General features: G+C 29.5%; 2 protein-coding genes across 3 annotated transcripts; one reads left to right on the top strand and one right to left on the bottom strand.

Annotated features, from left to right (window-relative positions):
• Positions 1-899: 899 nt before the first annotated feature.
• Positions 900-2,743, bottom strand: Pch2 (pachytene checkpoint 2 protein). The gene is made up of 6 exons (XM_072018707.1): positions 2,504-2,743; positions 2,207-2,363; positions 1,946-2,137; positions 1,650-1,877; positions 1,227-1,574; positions 900-1,168 (listed from the first exon to the last, which is right to left on the bottom strand). Exons 1-6 carry the CDS (start codon positions 2,551-2,553, stop codon positions 902-904), a joined length of 1,242 nt encoding a protein of 413 aa, XP_071874808.1. The 5' UTR covers positions 2,554-2,743; the 3' UTR covers positions 900-901.
• A 311-nt stretch (positions 2,744-3,054) lies between these two features.
• On the top strand, positions 3,055-9,435 carry LOC139995324 (vesicle-fusing ATPase 1-like). Of its 2 annotated transcripts, XM_072018700.1 has the most exons (10): positions 3,072-3,248; positions 4,294-4,513; positions 4,855-5,079; positions 5,147-5,774; positions 6,367-6,591; positions 6,684-6,983; positions 7,065-7,355; positions 7,445-7,629; positions 7,715-7,873; positions 7,961-9,435. In XM_072018700.1, exons 2-10 carry the CDS (start codon positions 4,503-4,505, stop codon positions 8,076-8,078), a joined length of 2,142 nt encoding a protein of 713 aa, XP_071874801.1. In that variant the 5' UTR covers positions 3,072-3,248; positions 4,294-4,502; the 3' UTR covers positions 8,079-9,435. The 2 variants fall into 2 exon arrangements, with proteins under 2 accessions (XP_071874800.1, XP_071874801.1); XM_072018699.1 differs by lacking the exon at positions 4,294-4,513 and having other exon boundaries at positions 3,055-3,248.
• The last annotated feature ends 2,540 nt before the right edge of the window (positions 9,436-11,975 follow it).

Genomic DNA, 11,975 nt, shown 5'->3' with positions numbered 1-11,975 from the left:
CGTATGGCGCACCGTTTACCATAGCCTATCACGAAACTAGAGAGGTCGTGACTATCGAACGTTTCGTAATCGAGGTGATATCGAGATTCATATGGCGGGAACTTTGTAATTTGAAAAGAAAAATGTTCAAATTTGTATCCCTTCAGGTAATTAAAATTCTAATAAGGGATCATTCTATAAATCTGAAGGTATCATTAAACCACATAATTCAGAACAAATATGATGGGAAAGTTGTAAAAGACGTAGATGAAGTTAACGGTGCCTTGAAAGACGAATTGGAACTTTCTGACTTCAAAAGATTATAACTTCGAAATAAATGCATGAAATACAAAAATTCGAATGCTATTTTGTAAAGAAAAGTTACTTATATAGTATGTAAAAACACATTGCTCAAATTATTAATTAATGACAAAACGCGATAAATTAAAGTGTGGTATTACGAGCAAATATTCTAATTATACTATAACTTATTTCCAAAACTAGATGAAATGTATTAAATGTATTTCGAGACGCTGTCAACCTCATCTACATTTTTTACAACCTTCCCATCACATTTACTATAAATGATTTTATTTTTATATCTTATGATTTAGAATGATGTCACTAGAATTTTATATCTCTGAAGTAATACAAATTTAGCCATCCTTCTTTGAATTATTATTTACGAGAGTTTCCACCCTAATTACCTCGATGACCTTCATTACAATTACCAAAAGTTTTCACAGGAAGGGAAAATAAAAAATTAGAAAAATTTAAATAAAATGCACACATATCTTTATGTCATAAAAGCAATGTATGGTATGAAAAGTATTAAATAAATAAAATACTAAATCTTTCATTGAGTTAAGACTAGGTACATTAGAAAAGTAAAAAAGGTCCAAGAATTAGAGAAAAATACCTCTTAGAATATCTCTTCTGTATTTTCCTTTTCTCTTTCAATCGCTATGTGCATGGCTCTTAAAAATCGACTTAGAGTACACTTTTTTGTTTTCAAATGGAAAGCATGAGCTAAAAATGGTATTTTTCTTAAAACTCGTCCACTTAAGTTCACGCTCTCTTGACTGAGCTCCATTAATTTAAGACTGTTCTTTGTCTGAAATGTTTCTTCATAGCCCATCTTTTTTAAGCATGATAAATCATAAATTTCTTCTGGTTCCATTAGTTTTGTCTGGAAAAAGAGAAAATAGTATATTTGACGAAATAGGAAAATATATATATTTATTTACCCTCATTAATTCTTTAAGACAGGAAGTATAAATTTTGTATATAGCTTGATGCGAAGGAGGTCCAATATATTGCTTCATATCTGTTCTATCGACGAATGCTATGTCAATGGCCTCTGATAAATTACTAGTTGTTAAAATTAAAATATTTGGATATCGTTTTATTTGGTCTAGTTGCGTTAATAAGGCATTCACTACTCTTATGGAATCAGTGGGTTCCGATCCATTATTATAAGATTTCCGGCTATGCGCCAGGGATTCTACCTCATCAATCAAGACACAAACTAATGCTTGCGGATTTTCTAAAAGACTTCTTATTTCATTGAATAATTTCACAACCAATTTACCACTCTGCAAATAGTAATATTTTTAATTTTATTATCTACTAATTAAAAGAATTTCTCTAATGAGTTATTGTAATATTACCTCTGAAAACCACTTTGAAAATAAACTATGGCTATTTATCTCAACAAATTCGCCATGTGTAAATCTATTACCTAAACGAATAGCAGCCTTCTGAGCAAGGGCTTTACATAAACTAGTTTTTCCTGTACCTGGTGGCCCATGTAATAGTACCACTTTGTTCCAACATATGATGTTAGTATTAATATTATGGTCTGCAAATATCATTGCTGTTTCCACAAAGTGAAGTAGCTAAAAAAGGAACAGAACATTTTCAGGTATTATGAAAAATTGGGATAATTATAAGATATTCAACTAACGTTATCCTTTATGTTGGAATCAAAATAAAGGCTCTCCCATAAATAATGAAATTCTTGTGATGGTAATACCCAATGGGATGAGGCTGGAAGACTTTCTCCATCATTTTCCATTGTCTCTGTAGCTGCAAACTCTGTAGTTAATCTATATACATGAAACTTTAGAGTAGCTCCTTGTACTTTCATGTGAGTTCTCTGTAACTATAATGTTCGTATTACTAACCTTCTTTGTACATACAGTTAAATTTACTTTTAAACTTTTACCTCTCCATGACTGCAAGTGCATATTATAGAATCAATATGGGTCTGTAAAGTGGAGTTTGTCAGGTCTTTTCCATACATAATGGTATCTAAAGCAATATCCTCTAATGCATTTATTTCAGCATATACTAAATTCTCTATTTTTTCTATAGAAAGTGTGCTGAAAGTCAAATATTATTATTTACAATGGATTTAACATTCAAAATATAGCGTACAAAGTTGATAAAAGAATTATATTCCAATTGAAACATAAATTATCGTAATCGTAAAAAGTCGTTAATAATAAAAAAAGGATGATACCTGTCGATATTTTGACAGATTTCCACGTGCAAAACATCGGTTCCTTCCATTTTATTTTAGCTTTTTACTTTTCGACACTTTTCCAACGCTTTAGGAATTGATTTAAAATCTTTTTAATACAGAGGTAAGATCTTAAGAAAAATATCAAACTGCATACTTCAGAACAAAAATTCAAAATGTAATTTGAAACTGATTACGCAGGTGTTTCCAACCAATTGTCAAATACATAGAGATAGAAGAAAAAAGAGAGGAACGGAACAGAGAGAACTTTTAAATCTGATTTTCAGCGAACGAATTTAACGTAAAGGCAAAGAAGAGAGAAAATTCCATAGTTTTATACACAGATCGCGCAACTCCTATGAAGGAGGATATCATCGTTTTAATGTTACTAACTCCTTTATTAATATTATTAATATATTATAATATTATTCCCTACCTAATATTTATTCCTTTACTGATATTAAATATAACATATTATTACACCCTGCGCGCGCTTTTCGGAGTTTCGTAACAGCGCCGTAATGCGGAATCCTCCACCACCAAAAGTCTGATCAGTTGTCAGTCTTGTGTCTTGCGTATAAGACTGTAAAGTGATATACTATAATTTCAATAAGTGCGATTCCTTTTCTCAATAGTAAAATTTACTTTTTGCATAGAGAATGAAGGCAATAAGGTGTCCTACTGATGAACTTAGCATTACAAATTGTGCTATAATCAATCCAGATGATTTCCCAGATGATGTCAGGTAAAGATATCATCCTATGATTAATTCATTGATTTTGTAGCTATAAGAACCAGTTTAGATGATATGGTTTTTTGATCGATCCTACCAATTCGGTAAAACCGAATTGGTCAAAAAGCCGTATCGTCTGATGTGACTGTTATAAGTACCAAATCAATGAATCGGCCCAATTACCGAGTTGGTAACGACCGAAAGCAGTGTTCACACGGTTCTGTACCTTTACCAAAAATCTAACTCTCACGCATATGCTTACTTCCTATTTTTGTTTGTTTATTTTGTTATGTGCAGTCTGACAAAATGGACGTAAATATTTTTTCATTATGAATTTTTCATGGTTTTTCATTATGTCACAAAAAAAGGATCAACGGAAGATATATCCTATTGAAAATGATGTATATCAATTGGGTTCCTATCAAATGTTCATGTTTCAATTAAGGGATGAAATAAAATTTTTAATTATTTTTGTACATGAATATTTACTTTTGATGATCTGTTAAAAAGCATGGAAGAGATTTAACAAAACAGAACACAACTATGAGACTAAGCATTAGTTTCAAAGAGAAAATTATTGCATGGTTAAGACTAATTTTTAAATTGTTATCATTATATATAATCAAGTAATCAGATCTAAATCCGTAATTGAATGACTGGATTCAATGATTGGACTTACAATTAAAACAAAGATGATGTGTTATGTTGATGCAAGTTCTGATCCCTATAATTTATTCATTCATAAAATTCATTTATTGATTCTCTAGAAGAGTATGGTAAAAAGTGTCTACATATTCATATATTTTCTTATTTTTCGTATTAAATTTATAACTTTGACTTGAAATTCTAAAGTTTCATTATTGTTGAATATATGTAATGATAACAAAAGACTTTTAAAAAATTAAATATGACGATTTTCTTCTTCATCTCTAGGAAAATTTATTTGTTTATCTATTAATTTTATCAAAATCTTCTTTTAACAAATTGTATATTTCTCACCATAATGCTTCTTTTAAATTTTTATCTTTATATGAATCTAATCTTTTATCCCATATAGCGGGCCTTTGTTCCACCAACGATATCATAAACTCCGCATTTATTTTCGCCATTTTCAACGATTCATACGCACTCTCCTCTATGACTCTTCTATAAGTACGATAAAGAAAATGTATCGGCCGATTCGGTTTTATTGCCGAATCACTTCATACATCGACAAAACCAAATGTCGAATGCGACCGAATCGGTGATTTCATCGTATACACGGATATGAAACATACGTAAGTATATGCTCCTAGGGAAAAAAACAATTGAGCCAGCAAGTGATTGATTCATTATAGTTTGAACAAGCTGTTGTAGCAGTATAGTAATTGTAGTGACAACTATTACATATTATACTGAATCATTAATTCATTTGTTCGGGAATTGAACATGCGGCGAAAATACAGAAATGTGTGAACGCTGCTTTCAGCTTATATATATTTATATATAGATATATATAAATAACATATAAGGTTTTAAATAATTAAATCGACAAATAAGGCAATAAAAGAATAATAAAATTTATAATTTTAGTTTATTTGACAGATTATATGAAGTTCAACATAATTGTATCTTTTAGGCACATTGAAGTTACCACTGCACCAAATCATCACTTTGTATTTACTATAAAACGACATCATGAAGTACCCAGAGGAACTGTTGGATTTAGTTTACTTCAGAGGAAATGGGCCACTCTTTCCCTTAATCAGGAAATTGAAGTTCGACCATATCATTTTAATCCTACCTCCAGTACAGAATGTTTATGCACTATTGTATTAGAAGCAGACTTCTTGCAAAAAAAATCGTATGTGCATTACATGGAAAATGCAAAGAAAATAGCATGTATAATAAAATTTGTAATGATATTTCAGGACTACTTTGGAACCATACAATACTGATGAAATGGCTAAAGATTTTCTGTTGCAATTTTCGGGGCAGGCATTCACCGTGGGTCAACAACTGGTGTTTCAGTTCAAGGATAAAAGAATGCTTGGCCTCGTAGTTAAAAGTTTGGAAGCTGCTGATATATCTGCTATAAGTTCTGGACAAAATACAGTATCTAAAAAAACTCAAATGGGGCGTTGTTTGGGCGATACTGTTATACAGTTTGAAAAGGCAGAAAATTCAAATGTAAACCTTATTGGCAAAGCAAAGGGAAAAGTTATTCGCCAATCAATTATCAATCCAGATTGGGATTTTCAAAAAATGGGAATTGGTGGACTGGATAATGAATTCAGTGCTATTTTTCGAAGAGCATTCGCGTCACGAGTTTTTCCGCCAGAAATTGTTACTCAACTGGGTTGTAAGCACGTAAAAGGGATTTTACTGTATGGTCCACCAGGTACAGGTAAAACGTTAATGGCAAGGCAGATAGGAACTATGTTAAATGCTAGAGAACCCAAAATCGTCAATGGCCCTCAGATTTTGGATAAATATGTTGGAGAAAGTGAAGCTAATGTTAGACGATTATTTGCTGATGCTGAAGAAGAGGAGAAGAGGGTATGAAAATATTTTCAACCTTGATTACGTGTTTTACACTGTTTTACAAATATAAATTATAAATATAAATTACATTGTTTAACAAATTTTAACTTTTTTCCGATTTTGCAACCTTCAGTAGTTAATTCTTGTAAACTTTTGTGTACTAGATATAAATCTGCAAATTATGTTTTCCTAGAATCCAAAGTTTTTAAAAAAATCAGTTATGAAAAAAATTGTACATTTTCAATTTTGGAGATGTTTCATTCTTTTTTCAGTAACAGCTATCGAATTGCGGTTGGGACGAAAAATGTCTTTAGGCTCACTTAAATAAATATAATATGTGTATTATTATTCGATTATAAACATTTAAGTGTGTTCAAATAATGATCAAAGCGAAAAAGACCCCTAAAACACCATTTTTTGCTTACATTTTCCGATTTATTTAAAAAACTAAAGGTCTAGGAGAAAGTCTAATACTGGCATATTATAGAGCAAACATTTTCACTAAAGAAAGGATCAAGAAAAACTAGAAAATCTTGTTTAATTCCAATATGAAAGCGAAACACGCAGCGGCGATAGTGGTTACTGATAAATAAATTTTTATGTTTAGCTTGGACCAAATAGTGGATTACATATAATTATTTTTGATGAAATTGATGCTATTTGTAAATCTCGAGGGAGTGTTGCTGGAAATACAGGAGTTCACGATACTGTCGTAAATCAGTTGCTCGCAAAAATAGATGGTGTAGAACAGTTAAATAATATTCTTGTTATTGGTATGACTAACAGACGAGATATGATTGATGAAGCTTTACTACGACCTGGTAGATTAGAGGTATTCTTCTTAATAATATTAAATATTCTTTAAAGATAATGTTTGTAAAACCATTACCATTACTTAATTAAATAAAATTTGTATACATGCAGGTACAAATGGAAATCAGCTTGCCTGATGAACATGGAAGATTCCAAATACTTAATATTCACACATCTAGAATGAAAGATTATAAGAAGATATCACCAGATGTTGATTTAAGAGAACTAGCCACATTAACTAAAAATTTCAGTGGTGCAGAATTAGAAGGCCTAGTTAGAGCTGCACAAAGTACTGCTATGAATAGATTAATTAAAGCTTCTAGTAAGGTAGAAGTAGATCCTGCTGCAATGGAGAAACTTATGGTTTCCAGAACTGATTTTCTTCATGCTTTGGAACATGATGTTAAACCTGTAAGTAATTTAAAAGAAATTCGAGTGTGATTAACAAAGAATTACAATGATTTGCTTTAACGACTTTACTTTATGTTACAGGCATTTGGCACAAGTGCAGAAAAATTAGATCATCTTCTTATACGTGGTATTATTAACTGGGGCAAACCAGTGGCAGAGATTTTGTCTGATGGCAATTTATATATTCAAGAGGCACGCTCTGCTGAAGGTTCTGGTCTTGTGTCAGTTTTGTTAGAAGGACCTCCAAATAGTGGAAAAACAGCACTTGCTGCTCAAATAGCTAAAAATTCCGATTTTCCGTTCGTCAAAGTATGTACACCAGAAGATATGGTTGGTTTCACAGAATCTGCAAAATGTCTTTTAATTCGAAAGGTAAATATGAACTGAATATTTTCTAATTATAATATAATAAATAATATAAAATATATATTTTTTTGTTTTTTTTTTATTTTATTTTTTAGATATTCGACGATGCTTATCGTTCACAACTCAGTTGTATTCTAGTTGATAATATTGAGCGTTTGTTAGATTATGGTTCTATTGGTCCACGATATTCTAACTTGACTTTACAAGCGCTGTTAGTTTTACTGAAAAAACAACCACCGCGTGGTCGTAAATTATTAGTACTTTGTACTACAAGCCGCAGGTAAAATACTTAATGTTAATGTAACAATACTCCAAAATAATAGTTGCATATATTTTTATTAATATAATTACCATATCTTCTCCAGACAAGTTTTAGAGGACATGGAAATGTTGTCAGCATTTAGTACAACTCTTCATGTACCTAATTTATCAACTCCTGACCATCTTTTAAGCGTTTTAGAAGAAATGGATCTATTTAATAAAAAAGAAATTGTATATTTACATGCCAAACTTCAAGGAAAACGGTATGTCTATTCGGAACAACTTAACAATATTAATTTTTATTTAAATGTGTGAATATCGAAAACACGATTTGTATATTTTTCTTTCAGAGTATTTATTGGTATAAAGAAGTTGCTATGCTTAATAGACATGGCACGTCAAGTGGAACCAAAATATAGAGTTCCAAAATTCTTATCAAAATTAGAAGAAGAAGGTGGATTGGAGTAATAGGTATCTAAAGCTGTAATTATTTGTGTAGAAATGAATTAGATGTGATTTACGGAATAATATATAATACGTACGTAACAAAGAAATTTGCATTTATATACATACGAAATCTATATTACTTGAAAAAATCGAGTATAATTACGTGAGGTATATATGTATATGTCTTAGGAATACTTACGTAAAGCATTTTAATTGTTTATAAATATGCAGGTACTTCCTACTATACTTTTAGTAGAAACTGTATTTTCTATTATTTTTTTAAACGATTTTGCCAAACATACAGTATTCATAATTTTAGAATTATATAATTTTTATGTACCTCCTTGATAATAATTTGTTTTAAAGCAATTTCACTAATTTAAAAGATGTAAAATATAAAGTGTAAAAAGACAAAGATATAAATAATAGTTAAAAGAATGAAACTTTCTGTTAGATGGTAATAATACTAAATGTTCGCAATACATAATTATATAAATTTTTAATTATTGATCTTTTGTGTGAACTTTGAAAGTTTGTGCTATATTACTTATATATGAAACTATATATCATATCTATGTAGAAATTAAATTTACACATATCTTTACAAAAGATAAACAGAAATGCTTCCCTTAGTTTTAATGTTATCATATTAGTACTACGTTTTTTAAACAATTTTTATAATAAGAAGTGTAATTATTTATTAGCAACATTTATTACATGTATTATAAACATATATTTTTATGCCTCCATTTATAGGTAATGTATGTATATCCATACAATAATCTAATGTGTACTTATCACTACATCACAGTTCGCTGTAGTTCTAGTTGTAAATGTATGCATATGTTTTAGCATTGATATGTAGTAGCATCTACAGATTAATGCTCCTTTAAGGTGAATAAAACCATTCCAAGAAATATTTATATGCAAATATTTACTTTGCTTGCAATTGATAAGAAATATATGAAAAATAGATGGATACGTATTTCCTATAAATTAAAGATAGATGAAAATTAGTTTTATTTTAGAGAAATTAGTATGTAAATCTGAAATTACCCTGTATATGATACATAAATAATTTATTTTGTGTAAATTATTTAAATAATTCATTTTATAGTAATTTATCCGTATAGTAAAAATGTATTATTGATAATTTCATCTGATTATAATAATTTCAATAATTTGTTATACGTACATATAATTAAACTGTCTACAAGAAAATCTGTATATTAACATCAAATGTATTATTATGCCTGATAAATATCTAATGTGAATAATATTTGTGTTAGCATATTACAATAATAGTATATATAAATTTATGACATATGTAATATATGTAAAAGTTAAATAAAATCTAGTAGAGTACAGTGATGAAAAATGTTATTAATGTTATCATCTCTTATAATTTACATAATTTAATCACGTATACATCAAAATAAAACATAATAATAATGTTGCTTGCTTCACATTACTCTGATTTTATTTCCACAGTTTTTATATAAATATGGTTATATTACAATTAAAAGTTACAAAGTAATTAAGTTAATATATATAATTATATAAATATATAAGTTAATATATATAATTCTGTGCAATAATTTTTAAGTTTTGTACTGATTGAATCTTAAATATGTATATATATGTAAGTACATATCAATGATGTTACCTGTAATAATTTTTCATGCGGTCTTTTGGAAGTTCTGTGACAGGCTTGTTATGAGGCTACTGAGGAAATAAAAATTAAAATATATCATAATGATGGCATCTCCCACCATCAAATATTTTAAATTTGGAGATAAAAATAAATTAAACTAAACTAAACTATATTCAAAGTTTAATGTATTAATAAAAAGAATATTAATAAAACGTTAATATTAATATTAATAAAAAAATGTTCAATGTATTATGCCACATTGCATGATCATTTTCTTTAGTAAATTTATATTATATAAATACTTAATTTTTGAAGAATTAATTGCATAAAGAATATTCACATGTCTTCCCAAATGTGTATTTTCCTAAATGAAAAATTTCATTTTTATTGAGTTGGCAACTAAGTTGGTAACTAAGATTGCGTATTTTAAATAAGAAGGAAAATTCAAAATTTTTGCTTAAAAATATAACTTTATTCAGTTAGGTATTGTCCGTCTTTTTCGATGACCTTTTGCCATCTTTCAGGCAGTGTCATAATTCCATGTTCATAAAACTTCTGATTTTTGTCAGCAAAAAACTGAATTAAATGTGATTTTACATCATCAGCGTTATTAAAAATTTTATCATTTAAGGACTTCTGCATGGAACGAAGTAAATGGTAATCTGAAGGCGCGAGATCAGGACTATATGGTGGATGTGACAACACATCCCAACCTAGTTCCAATAATTTTTGGCGAGCGACCAAAGATGCGTGGAATTTTGAACTATCATGCTGGATAACAACACCCTTATGATCTGCCAATTCTGGGCGCTTTTCTTGAAGTGCATCGTTCAGTTTGGCGAGTTGTCGAACGTAAACGTTTGAATTAATCATTTGTTTTTTTGATAAAAGTTCAAAGTACAGAATTCCTTTATAATCCCACCAAACTGACAGTATAATCTTTTTTTGGTGAATCTCAGCTTTTGGTGTCGTTTGGGCTGTATAAACTATCCACTTTTCGTCACCAATAATCAGTCGTTTCAGAAATGAATCAATTTCGTTGCGTTTCAGAAGCGAATCGCAGATGCTAATGCGTTGCTTCAAATGAATTTCGTCAAGCTGATGAGGGACCCATAAATCGAGTTTCTTGACATAGCCCATCTGTTTTATTCTTTTTTGAATGCATGTATGCGATACATTGAGCTTCTCTGCAATCTCACGCGTTGTGCTATAACGATCTGAATCGATAATGGCCATGATATGGGTCTTGTCAACTTCAACTGGACGGCCAGACCGTTGAGCATTTTTCAGTGAAAAATCACCAGAACGAAATTTGGCAAACCAATTTTGACACTGCCTTTCTTTCAATGCTTCATTCCCATATAGAGCACATAACTTCTTGTGTGCTTGCGATGCGTTTTTGCCTTTTCGGAAATAATACAATAAAATACGTCTGAAATGCATGTCTTGTTCTTCCATTTTTAAATTAGGATAAAAACGAAACTAAATAACTAATCGATAAAATTTTTTATTAAATTATAGGTGGAAGTCCAAAGAATAAGAAAAAAATATAGGTTAGGTCCATCGAACACGTTGACAAAATAAAAAAATGTGCTAAGACCACCTATTGACAAAATCCGCAATCACTTAGTTGCCATCAATAAATAGTATCTTCACAATTTCTTAAGTTGACAATATCTAGATGTGTCTAATTAAATAAATTCAAAACGTATATATTATAACTTATGTATTATTCTAAAAAGTTAAGCACTTTTTGTTTATTCTATGACTATAATTCTTTTTGCTTCAAAAATTCAAGTGAAAATAAGCCAAAATGATTTTTAGAATCAAACTGTTTTACTATTGGTTCTTCTTGCGCGCGAAATAATCCTGTGCACTGAAATGCGCACTGGAAATGTAACGGTTGACCGTAGTTGAGTCGTTGCTTGTTGTACGATACGGATCATTCAATATGACTTACTGGTAATATATTATTATGGTTTAATTTACCTTCCATTTTAATTTAAAAAATTTGATATACTCCAATAATGTTCCTCTATATACATATTATATGATGTTGTATATATTTCATAATTTTCTCTATGTATTTGAACAGAGTATAGATTTAAAGTGTATTATTAATTTATTTATATGTAATTTATAGATTCATTGATTGATTGTGTAAAGTTTAACGAAATGAACAAAAATAAAGTTAAATGAAAAGTAACAATTTGATATTATAAACTTTGTATTTTTCATTTATATAGCTGCACTCTTAATGATGG

This window comes from Bombus fervidus, chromosome 15 (genome assembly GCF_041682495.2).
Source record: "Bombus fervidus isolate BK054 chromosome 15, iyBomFerv1, whole genome shotgun sequence".
In the NCBI taxonomy this organism is placed as follows: domain Eukaryota; kingdom Metazoa; phylum Arthropoda; class Insecta; order Hymenoptera; family Apidae; genus Bombus; species Bombus fervidus.
This window is presented reverse-complemented; position numbering and strand designations above follow the sequence as displayed.